The sequence below is a fragment of the Hermetia illucens genome, chromosome 1 (assembly GCF_905115235.1).
Source record: "Hermetia illucens chromosome 1, iHerIll2.2.curated.20191125, whole genome shotgun sequence".
In the NCBI taxonomy this organism is placed as follows: Eukaryota; Metazoa; Arthropoda; class Insecta; order Diptera; family Stratiomyidae; genus Hermetia; species Hermetia illucens.
In genome coordinates, this window is record NC_051849.1 from 194,941,212 (window position 1) to 194,962,393 (window position 21,182).

A 21,182-nucleotide genomic window follows, 5' to 3' on the forward strand; every position below is an offset into this window, starting at 1 on the left:
AATGTGCGCACGCTCCTCGATAACGGTAGCATGGGTCCTCAGAATTCTCGGTTTCTACAATTTGTGCGGAATTTCAGCGATATAAACTAGACATTCTGGTCCTGAATGAAATAAGATTGTGGGATTCTGGAGAGTCCTCTCTCTCTTGCGTCACTTATGGCAATCTGCTTTTGTACTCTGAAACGCCAAGTGGTAGCAGACGCACTGTCGGTGTCTAGTTGCTTCTAACTACTACCGCAAGGCGCGCTCTCTTGAACTGAGAGTCGGTTTCTTACAGACTTCTAACTGCAAGATTCCGATCCAGGTTAAACATCACAATTGTACAATGTTACACACCAACGGAGACTTCCGATATAGTGGAGAAGGATACTTTCTACAAACAATTAAACACAGTTTAGGGGAGGCTTTCTAAAGGTGACATTGTGATCATGATGGGTGATCTGAATACCAAGGGGTGACAGACATATGATGGGGAAACACGGTCTTGGCGACCGGAAGGGTAATGGTGGGAAGTTCGTAGATTTCTGTAACTTCCATTGCCTCATTTGTATCATTGTGGTACTGCGTATTTTAATATATATGATATATGCGTGTTCAATGCAGGATATTTTAAGGTGCAGCGAATTCACAAGAAATAGGAAATTTTTATACACTTTTAATAATAGTAAAATTTTTCTTTTCAGTGCTCTATATTCACGCTAAATTGCTCTATATTCACGCTAAATTTTTTGCTTCTGAAATGCACTCAAGGGGGAGGGGTTGAAGCAAAATTTTTAAAAGATGATAATATGCCGTTATTATTTTTATTTGAGCAAATGTCGGATTGGAATCTATTTTGAACCCTAGATTTTATGAAAATGACAGGACATAGTCATCAACCTATGTCAGACACTGTCATTCAGTGGACTTTGTGCGGGCGAAGACATGCAATATATATGTGTAAAGCCGCTACACCCCACCAAGTCTCACAAGAAATTTGAAATAACAAAAACTTGATTGATTTTTATTTGAAAAAACTGATATTTCGGGAACCACTTGTTTCCTTCATCAGTGGTAACAAGTCATTGAGATGAACAAGCAAGCAAACAGAGAGACATAAAGATTTCCCTTCACCATAGAATGTAGGGGGCCTTTCAGAATGATAATTTGGTTTTCACTGAGCCCATTCTACAGGACATAGTACCTGTTTCTCTTTCATGAAACGTAATGCAAAATGGAGCTCTCGTCCTTCCCGTACCGAAAGAGACAACAATATTCTGCTTTACGGAATATTTGGTTGTGGCTATCGTAATATCACTGTTGAACTAACTTCTCACAGAATTCCTGGCAAGTGATGGTGGTTACAGAAGATATTTGTGTAGACTCAGGTAGGCTAATCCTTCCCTTTGTCCTGAATGTGGTTGCACATTTGAGTATGTTATATTTTACTGTCTGTGTTGTGTGAAATCAGTTGTAATCCCACCCAGTTTCTCCAGTAGCATAAAAAACCTCGTCAGTATCTTGACAGGCTTAAATTATCTACTTCGCCAGATTGTGCAAAATGGGATGAGGTCCTGGAGAAACCGCAGCATATATTCTTCTACTGTCTAAAGGCCGTGGTCGAGAGCAGGAATCTTGTTCAGGCTAGTACTATTGGAATATTTCCTAATCTTTTAAAAGGACAAACCTTAACCAGGGTTTAATATGGTTTTGCTTTGATGTAAAACCTTGTAAATTCTAATATAAATAAATATAAAATATAAAAGTTTAGCTCTAAGTGTGAGGAGAAGGGTAATAAATAAAATAAAATAACTAGCAAACGAAAAATAATCGAACAAAATGCCGGTAGCATAGGAGCCGATATATTAGTTAATTTACGAAAATTGCCTTTTCTCGCTTTCCAAAGAGCGCTCTGGGGAAAGGGAAAGTAAATTATTTCGTATTTTGTCCACATTTGAGTGCGGAAAGTGTCAGACTAGCTCACAGATATCGGTAAGAAAGTCGTAAAGGGATAGGGTCACTATTTCATTTTCTTCGCTGATGGAAGTGGTGTCTCCAGCGGTTCTTTTCGAATCTATTGAAAAGTAAAACCCTCCTTAAAAATTTATGGTGTTTTTAAAGGGGAAAGTTTTGATATCACAATTGTAAATTGTGTTTGGCCACACTAGCCCCAAACAAGGCACAAAAAATGTAAGCAGAAGAAAAAGGAAAGTCTCCTCTTTCTGGAGATAGATAGTTGTCTCCCCTTATAAAGTTACAGTGTCCCAAGTGGGGTCCATTTTCTAATTATAAGGAGGCTTATTGGCAAGGGAATTACTTTCGGGATTTGCAGGAAGGGGGGAGGAGTTAGAGAGGGGTCACCTCCCTTAAACCATTACTACCCACACGGATAGAAGGACCTCCCTTGCAAATTCCACTACTTTACCAACAAGCCTGTAATTGACATTAGAATAGTCCTTTCTTATGGTCCCATAATTTGTGAAATGGTGGTGACCGCCGCAATCTTTTTATGTGGAGAATTTTGTACATATATTGCTTATCCCTCCTCTTTAGTCCGGCGTGACCACCCCAACCTTCTAGCAGAGTTAAAGAGAAACGGCAAAAAAGGATTCTCCTCGTATTCAGAGTTGGAGAATATCGTGCATAATTAAACAGCCTTAATGGAATCTCGTTTTCATCAGGAAGTCAGTAATGTATTACCTACTGGGGCAAATTCCCAAAGAAGTACGTTCCATCCTTACTGTAGAAGCGGAGAGGAATTTTGACGCAATGACACGCTAAAGAGACAAATTTATGGGGAGTTTTCTAGGATCTCTTTACCGATAGGAGCAGAGTATATCGGAGTTTTAGACTTTTGGCTTTTACTGTCCTCTTCAAAGAAATCCTCATCAAATGCAGCGTCAACATGTTTCATTGGATCGTTAAAATATTTTATTCAATTGATTGGGATAATGAGGGATCCTAAGTCTACATCCACTTGATGTTGGACCGGACCAAATGGAGAGCAACTTACTCTCACGTTTTTTTATCCACGGACCTCTCGTTTTGGACATAGCACCCAAGAATTCAAAAATAGGGACTAACGGTTTCGTCCAGGGTAGAGGCAACTTATCAGATGCTGCCTCATCTTTGCCCTGGGAGCAGCGTGGCCGAAAGTGGCAACAGGTGGAAAACTTTCCATCACACTGCTCCTAAGGCAGAGGTGAGACAAAACTGTTCGTCCCTATTTTTTTATTATATTCAATGTTTTTTAAGTCGATCAGAACAATCTTTCATTTTTTGTTACCTTTTCTCGGCCGCTGTAACACATTTTATCTAATCTTACAAATAAATCACAGAGGGATGTTGGGCTCGCTGTGTGTTTCCTTAAATCGTAACTAGGGATGACAGTGCACGACGGTGCGTGCCCGTCGTTTCGTTTTCGATGAACTGCTTCAAGTAAAGATCCCATAGTCCCAACAAAGTGTAGTGTTTTTAGTCATCAAACGAAATGTAAATAATGAAACCATTTCCTATTCGCTAGTCATGATTTATTCTGGTACGCATATACTGAAATTTCAGCGAAACTCGGTCCCTTCTTCAGATTTCAGACCTCTTCGGACTGAAAAAAAAGGAACAGGTTATTCCCGAAATATCTGTATAGGCGCACAATGAATGCATGTACTTTTTAAGGTTTTATGTAGAACACCATCTTATTAAAATCGGTTTACTGTCTGTCTGTCTGTTCGTCTGTCTGTCTGTCTTGCGGTCGTCACATGCATTTTTTTCGGAAACCGTTGCGCGATTGACACCAAATTTGGTGGAAAGGTGGGAACTGTAAGCGCTCACGCATGCAGTTATAGGTCGACCTTAAGGAGGGGAGGTCTCCATAAATGCAAAAGGGGGGTGCACATTCTCTTCTCTCAGTCTTGTGGGGTATTAAATGAAAGGTCTTGATTATTTCTTTCCGATGCTCAGTTTTGACATCTGTTGAAAAAGTGTGGAGTGCGGCTACCTAAAATGATCATTTCTTTAACGGACCCACTCTCAGAAACTACCACACCACAAAATCTGAAAAAAATCTGGAGGCTGTCATATGGTGCCTAGGCTCCGAAATACCCCCCTTCATGATCCTGCCAAGTTTGGTGTAAATCACACTAATACTGTCGCTTCTGTGCAAATCCAAGACTGAATGCCAGTATCACGCGAAAGTGGGTATTCTCACATAATATATGCATATATTTCATGCTAGGTTCCCATGAGACCAATATCCACTTCAATGTTTTTATATAAGAAATACATAAAACTTTTCAGCGTCTAGCTTGCGGTTTGGCGACTTGTTTTTACTGGGATTGGCCTGGAAAAATGGGTAATCATTTTCCTATACTTACGATGTCCTGAAATCATTACACAAAAGGATGGTTTAATTCAACTTTTATTGTTTTTAATCAATTGTTTGTGTTTTCGTGACTAAAACGTGTAACATTTTCAATTAATTACATGCATCATTTAGTTGTCTTTACAAATTGCTTTAAGAAATTTTAATTTTAGTTTTAGAAAAAAATCTAAACCATCAGATTCCATTTATCAAACATAAAAAACAGCATTTAGCAAAAAGATATTCATGGTACACATCCATTTCAATGATTTCATATAAAAAATTTCATAAATAAGTATTGAACTTGAAGTAACAGATTTTGTTTAAATTTTTATAAAAACAGAAAGATAAATATTTGTTGTGCAGGAGTAAAACCTGCATTTGTTTTGTGATATTTTCTGATGATAAATAAATTACAATACGAGAACATTAAAAATAATGTTAATGATTGATAGCACAAGCTCTGGAAGGAGCTTGACTGGCTTAAAGAAACGTGTTGTTATCATTTGGTTGGTGTTTCAATTTAGTTTAAATAAAATGTGGAAAATATTAAAATATTATAAAAAACTTAGTATGAGTAGCTTCGATCTCGCCGTAATTCGTTGTCTAAATCGGCCAACTGTTGTAGAAAACCATCGTTGGGTCGGACATCCCTTCGCATTCGTACAGTTCGAATGGCTTCAACGGCTGTCATTTTTCTGCAAATCATTAAGTAGGCCAAAACGCATGTTGCTGATCGTGACATGCCAACAAGACAGTGAACAAGGACTTTACCTGAAAGAAGAATATTGATTTTTTGTAGAAATTTGTTTGGTTATATTCAATTAGTAGAGTTAGTATTATATATTGGGAGGGTGGACAGCTATTGTCATACTAGCCTTACTAAATTGAATCTACGACTTGGTGTTTTTTGAGTGTTGAATAATTTTGAAAATGAATTTTATAAGTTTAATATAAAATAGCGAATAACACCTAGTAACCACTTCTCACCAATTGGCCTGGTCCACCATCAAATGGATGGTGGGCTTAGAAGGCTCCTAAACCCCAAACAAAAATTAAATGAATTCAATTTTAGGAAAGATTTAACACACTGAATTTTTCAGCTTCAAATGAACATATTAGAATTCAATTCTAACTATCTAAGAGAGGAGATATCTCTCTCCTTAAAACTGCAATATTTCTTTCGACCAGTTCTATTTTTAGGTCTTTATGGTTGAAGCTATTATCAGCATATTCGAACATTAGGTACATTTCCTAAAATTTTTACTGGTATTATAGAAATACTGCAATATTGGAACCAACTATATTCTTCTTTAGTATACACCTTGGTTTGTTAATGTTTTTTGCAGAAGTATTCATTGACTAATTAGCTTATTTAACTCCTAATTACAATAGCTTTATAGCTGAGTTGCGCGCAGCCAGAAAGCAAATTGAAAATTTAAAGGATGCGACAAAGACGAGACCCATTTACAAAATCTGTTTTCTTAGCTTTCATGCATGTATTCCTCCTTAAAGCGGTACACCAAACCTCATTTGCTGAGTTAAAAGTAATGCGGCCAAAAATACATTTGCGATCAAATCAAATTCTCACTAATGACAATTAGCAAGCCCACACAATTTTTTTTAATAGTAGATGACAGATGACTAGAATGTCGATAAGAGGACTCAAATACTCATCAAGGTATAAACTGGATTTAGATCTCCTTAGATATATCCTACTCTACACAAGATCTGAAGATCCAAGGAGTTACCAACGCCATCGGAGTAAACGCTTCATTACAGTCTGAATGTAGAGCGGAAACATCCAACGATTTAGTTCGAAGAGAATCGAAATAAACATGTGCTATAGTGGCAAATGGGTCATGCGACAACTAACTAACGCCCGGAAAAGAATTTCTACAGATGTTAATCGCAATGGATCCAATAATTAACTCTAGGAATAACAACACCCTACAGATAATTTTGAAACGAGTATCCGGAGTTTAGTTGTTCGTTTCGCCTGCCCGTCATCGATTTCGAGAAAGCTTTTGACAACGATGTATCTGACGTGCTCTGCGCAGGAGGGCCATTCCGGAGAAATTAATAGCTACTGTCAGAGTGACATATGATGGCGCCAAATGACGAGTTCTGCCGCGAAGTAAAATCTTGGAGGAATTTCAAGCCCAAAGCGGAGTCCGCCAAAAGTTGCATCTTGTCACCGATATTATTTCTCCTTGTTATCGGTGAAATTCTCCATACTACTTTATCCGGACAATGTGGAGGAGTTCAATGGACGATAACATCTTTCCTCAAACACCTCGACTATGCTGATGACATCTGTTTGCTCTCTCACAGGATGATGAACCTTGGCCGAATGTATTTAGATTTGGAAAGAGAGGCAAGTAGAGTTGAATTGAAGGTAAACACCAACAAACCACGTTTCATCGCACTCTCCCAATCTGCATTAATCAAGCTAAGCATCGAAGGTGTCAATCAATTTGTGTAACTAGGAAGCATTGTGTCTGCCGAGAGTGGCACCGAATCGGATGTTGCCCGACGTATTAACAGCACTGAATCCACTTTCGCTGCCTTGTCTAAAATCCGGAAATGCAGTTATGTATCTCAACACTAAGATCAAGTTGAAACCCATTGTTCACGATTACCTGAAATTTGCTTCAGCACCCCTCACGATTTCCCGAGACGCTCGCACTCCTTCTCGTCTGGGACAACCCATCCGTCGGTCATCTTGAAAGAGTGGATTCCGCTGCATGTTGAAGCCAGTAATGCAACTGTCGCCCCTCCTTGATGTATGACATATCTACTGCCACTTCCTGTTTCCAATCACAGTGCGTACAAGTGACATGTCTGTGCGCCGATCAAGTTCTTTGTTTATGATATGGTAGTATCAGGCCAGCGCACTCCGATGATACGACACAAGCAGGTGTTGACGAAGACTTGGAGCTTTTGAATAATATTGGCGTTCACTTTCAATATAGTGCTCCCATATAGCTACACAGAGTAATCTCAACTTGATCTTAGTTTGAGATATTTGTGGGCTACCAACCTGTAAATTTTGAAATTCTATTGCTACCGAAACGTCAACAACGCCTCGTAATGGAACTGACCTCTCGGCTACGAGCTTTGGCTATCGAAAACAGACTATGATTGGTTCCATAAAAACTAAGAAACCGGAAAATATTATTTAGAAGCAGGTACTCTTTGCAATCCTATTTCTTAATAAATGAAATCTATAACCTAAACAAATCAATCCGTGAGCCAATTACAATAGCCGCGCCTATGCCTATGCCCATACAGCGAACTCGCGAAAACCTGCTCACGCTTGGGTGAACGCACAATGCAAATGGCGATCTTTGTTCAAAACACATTCTAGATACTTCTTCGATAGCCATCCTTGCACACTACACATCCACAACCAAGGCTTTGAAGCTAAAATCAACCAATTTATCACAGAATTCCGCCATAATTCAACATTTCACCAACTTCAGGCTATTCCCCTTCGAACACTTCCCAAGCCACAAGCTCAACAGAGAAACTATTACCTTCATCAGATACGACACCGTTGGTATAAAGATTGCAGCGAATCAAAACAAAAAAAATAGGTTAAATCCCGTCCATCGTTCTGAAGAAATGCATTCTAAGGATCACATCCATCCTGTCCACTTCTATAAATCACTGTCTCCTGAACCCTCACTTCCCGAGAGACTGGAAGAGTGATAGCATCACCGCTAAGAAGAATAAAAATCTTTCCAGACCCAGTTTTTTTTCTCCTCTTCACAGCAGTCCTTTCCAAACCGCTTCTCATCCTATCGGATTTTTACAGTATTTAGATGGAATTATCGTGCTTTCACAGAGCAAATCGTACTTGGTTAATCTTATCTAAATTTATATTTGGATGAGCTCTTCTGGTACTTCTCCAAGTGGAAACTAGCCTTAAACCCGAAGAAAAGCAAAACACGGAAGCATGGCGTAAATGGAGTTACTATTCAGGGGCGACTATGAACTCCCACTAAGCCACGTAAAAGTCGACTTCAAATTCCAGTTCCTAAGTAGTGGGCCTGAAAAAAATTGAGATATTGTGCTACAGCCAGTTTGTAATCATTTTCGGATTTATTTTGTGGCTCACCAACTCTACTCCCCTAATTGAACTCCATCGTCACAAAGAACAAAGAATCTTACGCAGCTGTCCCTCCATTGAGAAAAAAATACATCGCAAACGAAATCCACTATCACTGCCACTCCTGTCATACTTCGCATATTGAAGTAACGTTAGCCAAATAGCCTAATATCTTTATTTCGCATTAGTTGTGTAAGGATTCCCTTAGTGGGAGCTTCGCGTAAAAGGGACTTTGGAAATCTCAGATTTTTACAAAATGATAACTAGTCCGAGTGCGGAGTTCAAAGTGTTCCACAGCCCAAACCTCAACCAGCGCTTTTGTGGGAGACCAAGATGTACTACTCCCCGAAATTTCATTTTCCTTTAAACCAACAGATTAGATCCGAAATAGTGTCTTCACCTTAGCAGAGGCACCACTATGGCACCTTCCGGAATATTTCTTGGTTGTCAATCATTACCATTAAATTAAAATTTGAACCTCACATTACTTTCATTTACCATTGCAGCTGATTCTGCACAGACCAAGCCGGCCCAACTAGAAGAACTGGTCCCCAGCAATAGCTGCCTATCCATGTGGCTTCATGAAGCATCCTGCGTTTTAGCTCTTATTGTCAGCTAATATATGCATAACCTTCGAAACTGACGGCCTAAGATTGAACTAAATCTTAACACATATGTACATATATGGGGCTTAGAAAAATCTGTTTAAGTTTTATCAAAGCTAAAACTGTTAAAAAACAAATCGATTCCTTAAAGCCGACTACTACATATTCCACATACTCAAATAAAGCTTGGAATCCGAAGGCAATGCATCGATCACTGGAATTTTCATTTCCTAAAGGTAACATCTGGTCAAACTGAACTGACATCCACTTCTTCCATTCATACAAATACTTAACTTTGTCACGCCCAAAATGATAATAACTTCGATGACCCAGAGTAAAAACGTAAAATGTTCCGTAAAAAATGGTTAGCATCCATTAATGTAATTTTAAGTGCTGAATGTTCAGTTTGTCCTTTCGATTGACCACGCTCTCGTTCGTCATCTTGAAAGTAGACATTTTGATCTAATCGCCATTAGAGCCCGCTTTCTTAATTAAAGGAGGGCGTTCGATTCCGTTTTCATGTGAACTTCTGCAAGCTAGCCATATTATTTCTAAGATGACAATGTCATGTCGTGCTTAATGGGTAGTAATACCGTAATATGGAGTACCGGGGCAACACTACATATATACCGCATTTAATGCAACGACACTCTCATTGACAGCCCCACTAAATTCTCTCCCGAAGGGTGCAGTTGGATTGCAGCGAAGAGGAAAGATGACAACGGATATTCTGCATCTAATGACGTCACTGGGGGTTGGTCAATCAGCTAACTTCCCGTCAAAAGCTTTTATGACATGAAAACCAGAAACACACAAAAATATATACGAGTTTGTGTTGGAATGCTGTATTGCCAACGTCCTTCTTTAGACTGCTAGTAGTAGTAAGTTATGTACTGACGAAACCTGCTCTTAAAAACTATTTCTTCTATTTCAATTTCTTCAAATTTCAATATAATATTGTAACCTGTCAATCTTCAAATTGGAATCTTGCAGGTTAAAAAAAGTAAAATACCCCTGACTGTTTCAATACAAAACTCACCTCCACTATTAACAGCATTTTCAATGAATTTCGCTGCTATATAAAAGTATCGTGAGATGTCAGTTGTTGGTTGATCCATCATTGGGAAACCCATATACCTAAAAAAAAAATTTGTTTTACTTAATCCGGGATAGGAGAGACTATGGTTATTATCACCTCATAGTTGGCACATCTCTGTAATATGAATGCCCTGTATCCACTTGCCCGTATCTGGATCCTTCCGCTGTGTTGAGAACATGTGTGATGCCCATCAGCCTGAGATAAACTTTATTTTTCGCCGCGGCTCTGTAATAACAATGAATTGAGCGATAATTACTTCACACCCTTGTCACCTTTTTCAAGGATGCTACTTACGCGTCTCCTATAAAAATCCCTGGGTATACTTCGTCACAGTCGACATCATGTATGGCACAATCTGTACGTCTGAAGGTTGCTAGTGGTCGACATGATGGTACGGAATAGTGTAGGATTCGTTGTAAATGTCGACCAGTTGTTTTGTCAGAAACGACCTCTCTGGTAGGGTGCTGAAATTAAATATAGAGAATTTATCACTTGGTTTGACCACTGCTGAGGAATGATATATAGGAGTATTAATAATTATACTCATTAATATGAGTTCTTTGCAAGAAAGAGGCAGATCCTGCCTCAGATGGAACGATAGCGTAGGCCAGGATGCCGGACAGCTTTAAGGGATATCGATTTGATAGACCTCGGCTTTCTGGCTCAGTTGTGGAACTATCAGTCATAAGAGTTGTTTTGTTGTACAATCTATCTATCTTAGAAATTTAATGGGGTTTTCTACGGAACAAAATTGAAATCAATGTCAAGACGATGAGCATTCTCCAGCAGAAAACCTAACAACTGATGGAATAGTGAACTAACCAGCCATTGCTCATATCACCACCGAGCCGCCAGCTCAGTAGATTGATTAAAAAATTAAAATGGAGAAAATTGTCCTTACTTGTGTGACATGGAAAGGGAGATGTTTGTAGTGTAGTTTGTAATGGCTCTAGGGGATTGTGATGAGGCCTCTCGGAAGCTATACGGGAGATCACAGGCACACATTTCATCGTTATCCAGGGGTTATTCCCTTAGCAAAGGGGGGATTGTGACAGGTAAGGGAAACTCGGGAGATAACAGAAGTACTAACAATAAATAAAGAAGAGCTACCGGAAATTAACAGTAATGTATGGAGAATAAAACTTAAGGCCCGGAAGACAAACCTAATAAGGCCTTCAGAAAAATGCCGTGTATTCAGGGAAGAAAGAAAAAAGTTTTTGCTGCTACCCTCGTCTCAAGACGAGCCATCCTCTTACATCTTTTAAGTACTAAAGCACATCTTTTAAGTACTAAAGCAGAAGTGCTCGGTAATGACTGCTCCGGGCAGTTGATGTCCTAAACGCCTAAACCCTTTCTGGGTTGGAATTCGGATTCCCGTAAAGCGACCTCCCTATTGAAACCATAAAATTGGTTACCGGCTTGGCTGAAACGTGTGTATGTAGTTAGGCGGGGGAGCCCGCGGCCCTAGGCACTCACGCCTTTTGTTAAGACCATTGTACTTTTCGTGTCAGTTCTGACTTAATGCAACCCCTGGGCTTATTGACAAACGATAACCTGAATACCTGTGCATCAACAGGTGACAAAGCGACTTTAAGATTCCATCTTAATGCATCAACATTTTTACACAGGGGTTAAGTTTGGTTCGTTAAGTGATAGAATAGAGTAATGCACCTTGAATGGGAACTCACAGCGTGCAAGTGTTTGAGGAATAGTAAGAACCAAAGGATGAGAACATGATATACTTTTCCCAGAAGGTACTGTATTTGGACTTTTTTTGTGTCTTAAACATGGCATGAGGTTCTAACAGTAACAGTAACCTGGGGGGAACTAGCTCCTTTCTAGACTGTTATCTTGATAGCCTTACATCCAGCGGTGACTACTTTCTTTCAGAAAATAATGACCTTCCGGGGTATGTATTTTCGAAAGCTTCATACTAATGGAAGGATGCAAAACTCTTACGGAGTTTCCTATCTCTCATTAAGAATGGTTGCCACAGTTGCGACAACCATATTTATGCGCCGTTACTGCAGGTTCATGGCAACGTACCTAATCTTCTCTACGACTTCCCGATAAGATTCCATCCTTTTTCCACTGTTCTGAATCGCTTAACTCTAGGGCTACCCATCCGTCGGCCATCTTGTTATAATGGGCTCCATTACATGGTATAACCAACATTGGAATTGTCGTCCCTCTATGTGCCTATTCATAGCAATACGTGATGTTGAGACTCATAGACTTTTACAAACTCTGTGTTCTTATTTGTAGCAATATTACATTGTCAATGGTCAAAATACTGATTTCATTTATTTTTTTGTCCAGGGTCAGTTTTTGTGCCAAACCGTACCACAAATTTGTCACATGCACAGGTAGAAACAAACGAAGAAAACTTCGGAGGACACATAGGGTGAAGATCCAACCGAGATCCCCGAGGAAATTGCGGAGGCCATAGAGAGCTTAAGACCGGACAGAGATGTGGACCTTCTGCCCACCTTCTAGGGCTCAAGGGACAGTGAAACACAAGGAAGTGCCGGAGGAGGAAGACAATACTCCGACATTGTAGAAGAGGTCCATGCACTAACGGAGCTGATGGCCAGCAATAAAATGGCTCACGTAAACCTCCACCACGCAAAAAACTAATTGCAAGGGTAAGTTCCAAGGATAACATTGGAATAGTGCTAGCTCAAGAACCCTGGGTTTACCTCCCGTGAAAAAACGAGTAAAAAAATATGGATGCCTTTCAGAGTTTCTAACTGGAGACATTGTGGCTGTCCACGCCTCACTGGAGGCCGGAGAAACAGTCGTGGCATTAGTATGCTTCCCAAGAGACAACACCCAAATCCCTCCGGAATTAGCCGATAGACTGGGATGTTCTGCGGCGGGAAGGTAGTACCACTTCTTCTCGGCTACGATGCCAACCCCACCATGACGTGTGGGGAAGCAGCGACATTAATCGAGTGAGTACCTTTAGGAGTTTACCCTCAGTAATAAGTTAGGAATACATAATGTAGGGAACACATCAACATTCGTGACCAGCACCAGATAAGAGGAATTTGATATAACAACACTCTGATGAGCTTTCAATATCGGATCACAGAATAATTAGAATCGACATTGAGGGTAACTCGGAAGAAAATAGAATAATAAGGAATCCCAGGTGATGACACACTAAGACTTCTACATAAGACACCTGAGTGACAATATGGCTTATCTACGGCTACTTACTAACAGTGGAGGAAGGCCTCAATGCCATTGACGCCCATGAGGTCAGCAGTCCGGCTAAGACAGTCAAGTCATCAAAGAACGTACCCTGGTGGAACAGAAATCTAGCCAGAATGAGAAAGGTGGTGCGAAAACTCTTCAACTGGTCGAAACAAACCGGGGATTTGCAGAGGTACAAAAGAATACTGACCTACCTATAGTAACGCAAAGCAAAAGTGGTCTGAAGAAGGAAGATGGGACCATTACCAAGAATGAAAAGGATAGGGTTCATTTGCCTTTTAAAACTCATTTTCCGGGGTTTTACCTTACGGCAGAAGGCGACAACATTCTGCCTGACATTCCAACATCGAACGAAAGGGGAAGAAAGGAAACCAGCGAAAGAGATATGCTCGTAAACTAGAGTAAGATGGGTAGATCATCCGAAGTAGATGGCATCTTAGCAGCACTACTCCAGTGAGGCCTAGTTATCATTCTTAGAGTCTCTTTAAAGAGTAGTAAGGATTACCATAGCCCTGGGATATATACCAAGGGCATGAAGGCAGGTAAAAAATAATCTTGATCGTCAAACCCCTAGAAAACTTGATCGATAGAGAACAGGTTGATGACTCACCCTGAATCCTCCTGTACTGACCATAGCAGCACGTTTTTGTTTTCATCGACCTTGAGAAGGCTTTCGATGGCATCAACAGGAAGTGTATCTGGAGGGTTCTGCTTGGAAACACCGTTCCGGAGAAATTAATAGCTATTACCACAGCGACATCAGCAATACTATTCCTTCTAGCTATCGTTGAGGTTGTCTACACGATATAGAGGGTTTCAATGGACCATGACATCTTTCTTCGAACACCTAGGCTCTGCTGATGTCATCTGTTTACCCTCACAGAGTGAGCCATTGATACTAGTCAGATGGTTATAGATTTAGAAAAGGAGGCAAGAATCGTTGCGCTTTATATTATAGACATCACTGCTACTACAGTTAGTTTTATTATTGTGTATATCCATATAACGCTAGCTGACGGTCCCTGGAAGAAGACCTTATGTTGGGGCTCAAGAAATCTAAGGGTATGATGGCGGCCACATTTTTTTGTCGGATTGGAAAGTCCTTAGGACAGGAAGCTTGAAATTAGGGCTAGCAGGCCGGAGATTTCTATAGTATGCATGGATATAGATAAGGCCGCTTCAAGGAAACGGTTCGCGAGGCCTTAAAAAAAAAGGTCTGACTTTATTGAAGTCGAAAAATCAGCGGTAAAAACGTTACGGAAAGCACACAAGCCGCCATCATCAGTCTACGAGTGGTGGCCGCACTAAAACTGCTGCTGGGAGAGTCAGAATTGGCTGGGTGATGTGTCGCCTTAGGCAGTAGATATCGCTGAAAAGGTTCTTTCTTTAAATGCCTCGGCATCAATCTCACAGCCAAGGCATGTTCCAATGAAGATGATAGGTCGATCCAATACAGAAGATACGAAGTGTAGGTCACATCAGCGTAGACTGGGGAGCAGACCGAAATTTTTCACTGTGCAAAGCGACAGAAAGTATAGATCGTCGGCACATTGCAGGCAGCAGTGGGTGTCCCGAATACAGGAGATCCCTCAACAGAAATCGCAGACAAGGGTGATAGAACCCAACCTCAACCACTCATTCGCGAAAAGGACATCAATGGGGCCATAATTAGTGGCTATATTACGATGGTGGCATTTGGGTTAACGATCAAACAGGTCAAGCAGCGGACAACAAACCTTCTAGGAAATAATGGATCATCCGGAAGAAGGCTCTGTCAGAGTGTAGGTGAAAGGAGCATACGATGCTCATAGCAGGTGGTTTTAATGCCTGAACTTTTGAATGGTGCAGCTGAACAACGAATGTGAGAGAATCTGTTCTCCTTGAAGCATTCGCAAAGCCAGACGTGGTACTCACTCAAACTTTCATAGGAACGAATCTGGGGTCTACAGTGGAGTTGCTTGGCGAGGTAGTGAAGTCTACACCCAAAGTGATCACCAGGCTTCACCAGGGTGTTTGCACGATTTCATACTTGTTAATGCTCGGTTTCGCTGTTGTAAAGAGAAAGACAGTTTCATCTTAATAGGAAAATGGTCGGATTTGCTATGTAAAGTTTTGCATGATGTACATCAACAATGTTGCCTAGTTTATGCAGACAACAGGCAATATCCTTGCCGGTCTGGTGAGTGAATTTAATAATATCATCTCAAATTTCGTCGGCGTGTGAAGATTATGGATCCATTTAAGCAGAGTTATCCCATTTTGTTTATCTGCCATATCCTTACAGGACGTGCGCCTTAATTGAAGTCGCCACCGCTTGAGTTTTGACTGAAGATCACGAATATCAAAATCACGATATTATTTATGGTTTCGACTATCACCGTTACAGCGGAAGGAAAGTCGATAGGAGGACACGATAGGAGTCAACTTTCAGAAAAGTTGCCAACTTGGTCAGTTATGTTTTACGCAAGTGTGAGACCAGAGAGGCTGACCTGAATGTATTGAAATTAAATTGTATAGGTCAAGGGGGTGGGGTTCCGTCGATTGTTTCAAGGTGTTTGGAGAGAGTGTAGTGGGGTTAGGGTGGATCGCTGTTTATGGATTTGTCTTTTTTGCAGTTTCAGTGTAGAAAGTATTTGGGGTATGCAAGTTCTGTAACATTGCGTCACCGTTTGCTTGTCTTGTTTTATTTTTATTACTTTCTCCGATTTCCTATTTTTCCTTCTAGTAGTCATTGCATTGTATGTTAGGCAGGTGTGGTAGTTAGCTAGATATCCATTTTGATCACAGTTTTTAAAACGTAAGCCTTGAACTCAACGTACGAGGATGACAATTGTAGCTTGTTCGCAACTCCTGACCTTCTCAAGGATTACTTTCTGGTGAAGAACATATTTGATTTTGGTATCTTCGGTGAGTTTTAAAATGGCGATGAAAAACCTTTATTAGGACTTTGTCGGAAACATAGGATTGTTCTTCCCCCACTTTTCGCTCATAAATTTGCGTGTCCGCCCATGATGACTGCAGGGTTTGATTTCCTGTGGAGGCTTCGAATATTTAAGCCCTGGGTTCTCAGAGTTGGTGGGGTGGAGTGTTGACCAAGCTTATGGCGGAAGTAAGTGGAGAACCTGACTCAGAGGGGGATATCGGTCAGGACAAAGACCAACCAAGAAGGAAGGGATATAAATTGAAACCCAATAACTCAGAAAAAGCTTTTTGGTAAAAAATTAAATATAGATCTCAGCTTCAGTGGAGTGAAAGCTTGCGTGAAAACGGCAGGCTAGTTGCCTAATATAATAAGACTAGAAAATATTGGTGTGATGCAGGAGGACCTGTGGATCATGTTAACTCTAGGAACCTTTCGTGCACTCAGTGTAGTTTTACTAATAATGTCTTTCGATCTACTAAGCAATCTTATGTTTTTTATTTGAAAAGAACAAAAGTTTCATTCAGTACACCTCAAGCTAAGCAGTAAAACCTACATGCATATTCTCTACGTTCCTACATATTTATTATGCTCACATTTCTTCCTAGCACAATTCAATCATAGAAGGTAAATAAAATAGATAGAGAAATGCAAATTCAATATAGACATTCTATTTCACTGAATTTATATTCAAGACAGCCCCAAATATTCTATTTGTTTTCCTTATGAAGATGTCAAGTCATAAGAATTCCTGCATAAAAGCGGCGTCAACAATATTTTCCTTGGAACATCCAGGCGTATTGGGACCATATTATTTTTTGATGTGCCTAGAAAACTAGGTCAAAAGAACGTTGAATTGTACTCATGTCAGTTTTCAGCGATTATCAGGAGTTTGTCCCCAAACAACAAGACCACAGTGAATTAATCTGACTCAAACTGGATATAGTAAAGTCAGCACTTTTCTTCATATCTCTCAGCATTCTTTCAAGATTTACCTCAAACATTTTGACTAATTTATAGCACAATTACACAATTCCACACAATGCACTAAGAACAATGTTAAATGATTTAAAAATAAATATTTGCAGTCCAATTCCCACACTTTCTAGTTTGCTAGCACTCGATTAGCGACTGGAGCTTCTCGCGAACTCCGCGCTTTTACTGCATTTGAATCATAGGATGCCGACTCTCCTTATCTACTTTCGGACGTTTCTACTAAATTAGATTTTCTTTTCATGGAAAAACTTCAACAAGTACTCGTACTTTAGTCTGTGGCTTATCACCATTAGCGTGTTAAATCATCAAGAAAACACCGAAGCTAGAGAAAGCTCCGTCTGGTAACGAGAAGGCATTGCAGGCGAACGGCGTAAATCATGCACGCGATTCCTCCCTCTCCGTTTCTAGTCTAAGTGATTTCAGCTATTTCATGAGCTTCTCCAATGCAAAAATGGGAAACGAATGATGAGGGTCAAAGTTCGCGGCCGTAGTCATGACTATAAGTACGGACTGTGATTCCACTTGAAAATGTAGAGAAACTGACGACGAAAACAACCATATGTGATGAATGCTTCAGGAGAAATGGAGTTAATAACCTGCATGAATTGGCTCTCTTCCTTTGGTCCTTGCCTAATCAAGTATTCATAGCATTAGACGCAGATAATGTTCCCGGGAAAACTGAAAGTCCTTAGCCTGAAGGACATTGAACTCTTCTCTTCATACCTTGCAGACGTATTGCTCTCGCCGCTGAGGAGAATTGTTTGATAGAATTTGAAGTTAGACTGATACACATGACGGTTGTTGTTTATTCGGGAATTCCACAGTTTTATGGCCTTTTCTCATGTGTAATAAAATTGAGTAGACGAGACGATGACTAGTAAGGGGCTGAGAGTCATGTTCAAAGTTGGGAAGTTTTCTATCCTCACAGAACCGCCGAAGAGCAAAGTTTGCTGAATTTGTTATGTTTCCTTCAATATTCTGTAGTTATTCAGCTCTTCAAAAGGGGATGGAATTCATATTTCAGAATCATCAACCTCAATTTCGGTGAAACTTACCAGGAAAATGAAGAGTTCTATATTTTATTGACTCTGCCATTTTTCCACAAAAAAATCAGTTTGGTCAACTTTCCTTCGAAGGAAAGTTTATTGGATTGACAGTTTCGCCTAATTTTTAGGTTTTAGATGTGGAGGCTCTTCACTGACTGCATCGTTAGCTAAAAGTGATTGAAGCGAAGGGAGAGCTCGTTATCCGTTCTTCTGTTATGTCGTTAGGGTTTCACAGTCGTTCGGCAACATGTGCTCACTTGAGCCGTCTAATATCTTACATATTTTGTTTATTTTCCACCGGAGACCTACTCACTGCTCTCAGAACGACAAATGGGTTGAGAAATTTGTTGTGATGAACACATAAGGAAGAGAAGGCCAGAATGATCATCTGGACTGACCATGGTCAACCACGAGGGCAAAGCTATACTAAAATTCAAAAGAAAAGTGGCGAAGCTGGGAGCGCAGGTTCGCCAACACCTAAATGCAGCTCGGAGATTTAGAAGGCCCTTTTTGACCTTTCAACCTCTCTTATGTCATTTACAAAAATGTCATGTATCGTTAATCCTGTGCATTGATGCCGCACCAGAACGTGAAATACTATAATAAATGTTGAAACATCACTAAACGTTCTAGGGGAAAGGACCTTCAAACTAAGAAAATTAGTTAAACATATCCATTTTTTATAAAACAAAAAAAAACAAGTCGGGAAACCGGAAACTGGTCGCTGCAGTTATGGAAGGTTTTGTGTGTTTCTTATATAAAAATATTTGAATGGACAGTTGTCCGATTCGAATTTAGCACGTAATATATGCATATATGAAAATACCCACTTTCGCGTGATACTGACATTCAAAGCCTTGGATTTGCACAGAAGTGACAAATTTGACCTATTATAACTTTGTTAGTAATAGTGCGATTTCCACCAAATTTGGTAGGATCGTGCTCTATCTTATAGCGTACATCGCTGCAATTCGATGGTGGTGATTCTAGGATGCACTTAAGGGAGGGGGGGGAGGAATTTGCAGCCAATTACTAAAAATTACAGTAACATGCTATTATTAATTTTATTTGAACAGATATCAGTCTCAAGAGTATTTCAGAGCCTAGGCATCATATAGTGACAGCCTCTTGATTTTTTTTTCAGATTTTTCGGCTGGGTAGTTTCTGAAAATGGATCTGTGAAAGAAATTATCGTTTTCGGCCCCCCGCACTCTCCACTGTTTAAACAGATGTCAAAACTAAAACCAGCATCGAAAAGTACTAATCGAGACGTTTCATTTGATACCCCACATGACTATATTTGGTGAAAAACAATTTACACTCCCTTTTGCATATACGGATATCCCCCTTAAGTTTGACCTATAATGATGTTCACTGTATGCGTGAGCGTTCACAGTTCCCACCTTTCTACCGAATTTGTTGTCAATCGCTACAACTGTTTTCGAGAAAAATGCGTGTGAGAGACAGACAGACAGACGGACAGATAGACAGACAGACAGGCAGACAGACAGAGGGCGTAAAGAGGAGCAGAGAATGAATGGAAGATACTTGTGTGAAGCTCACAAAACCAAAGAAAAGCCGAGGGTGCAAGGACTCAGTTGCGGAGGGAGTGCAACGTTTGGACTCCAAATCGGCTTCACAAATCAACAAAAGTTACGGTAAGGCAATTAAGCCACGGAATAACTGTGGAGTGTAGGGGCCTTGATAAGATTACGACGAAGGCGGACATATGGAGAGAGCTGGTGCTGCAATTTTAAATTCCAGGCGGCAATGTCAACATAGTAAAAAGTTTATGGAAAGCATGCAGACGGCAATCATTAACTTGCCAGCTTCATGGGCAAACAAGTTGCTGGAAGCTGGCAAACTGATGTTCGAATGGGTTGTCTGTAGAATTCGGGAGAAAATATCTCCTGCTATGTGTTTTAAGTGTCTGGAGTACGGCCACATAAATCTTGTACAGGCAAACACGATAGATCTCACCGATGCACACGGTGTGGCAAAAAAGGATACATGGCACGAAATTGAGAGGAAGACCTTGAATGCATATTTTGTAAAGATACTTGCTTTGGTGAAAATGGCCACGGAGGGAACCAAAGCAAAGAGTAAATGAGATTTGTTCAGATAAATCTCTCTCTATTGAACCAATTAGTCCAAGAGCTTGATGTGGACGTGGCGACTATTAGCGAACCATACAGAGGAAAAGATAACGTGGCAAGGACAAAAGTGGAAAGCGCGTAATATGGACGGCAGGACGTTACCGGTTCGAAAAAATAACCGCATCGCCTGGTAATGGGTTCGTGAGAGCTAAAATTAACAGTATTCATGTCTATTGCTGCTACGCTTTGCCAAGTGCAACAATCGTGAGCGAATGATACATGAACTGACGATCCCCCATTGTCATCGCGGGAGACTTTAACGCATGGTCTACCGAGTCGGGAAGCAAGGTTTCTAACAACAAGGGACAGATATTGCCGGAAGCTTTTTCTTCGCTGGCTGTAGTTCTTGCTAATATCGGAAGTACCTGTACCTTCTAGAAAGAGAGGATAGGTTCAGTGGTAAATATTACCTTTGTAAGCAGTGCGTTGATGAGGGACATTATCTGGTGAGTTAGTGAACACTTTATGCATAGCGATTATCAAGCTATACTGTTTAGTGTAGTGGAGAACAGGAGAATACAACCGAAAGACATAAAGTTATGCCGGACGAAGCAGTGGAGTTCAAAGATGTTTGACAGGGAAATGTTCACTGAGATATTAAAGGATTGTTTCACACCAACACGAGCAGCGAGTAGAAGTCTGAGCAAATTGTCAGAAACATGATCGCAGCCTGTGATGCGTCTATGCGAAG

At 40.4% G+C, this 21,182-nt stretch overlaps 1 protein-coding gene across 6 annotated transcripts in view; it reads right to left on the reverse strand.

The window, feature by feature from the left end:
* Positions 1 to 4,375: 4,375 nt before the first annotated feature.
* Positions 4,376 to 21,182, reverse strand: part of LOC119656724 (dual specificity protein phosphatase 13) — a 111,009-nt gene continuing 94,202 nt past the window's right edge. For 4 of the 6 annotated variants that reach the window (XM_038063301.1, XM_038063283.1, XM_038063266.1 and 1 more), the window contains 4 exons: positions 10,449 to 10,618; positions 10,251 to 10,379; positions 10,095 to 10,192; positions 4,905 to 5,110 (listed from right to left, as the gene is read on the reverse strand). In XM_038063301.1, coding sequence (XP_037919229.1) covers positions 4,905 to 5,110; positions 10,095 to 10,192; positions 10,251 to 10,379; positions 10,449 to 10,618 — 603 coding nt within the window. Of the gene's footprint in view, positions 5,111 to 10,094; positions 10,193 to 10,250; positions 10,380 to 10,448; positions 10,619 to 17,288; positions 17,541 to 21,182 lie in introns of those variants that run through there. The other 2 variants (XM_038063275.1, XM_038063256.1) reach the window with 2 other exon arrangements.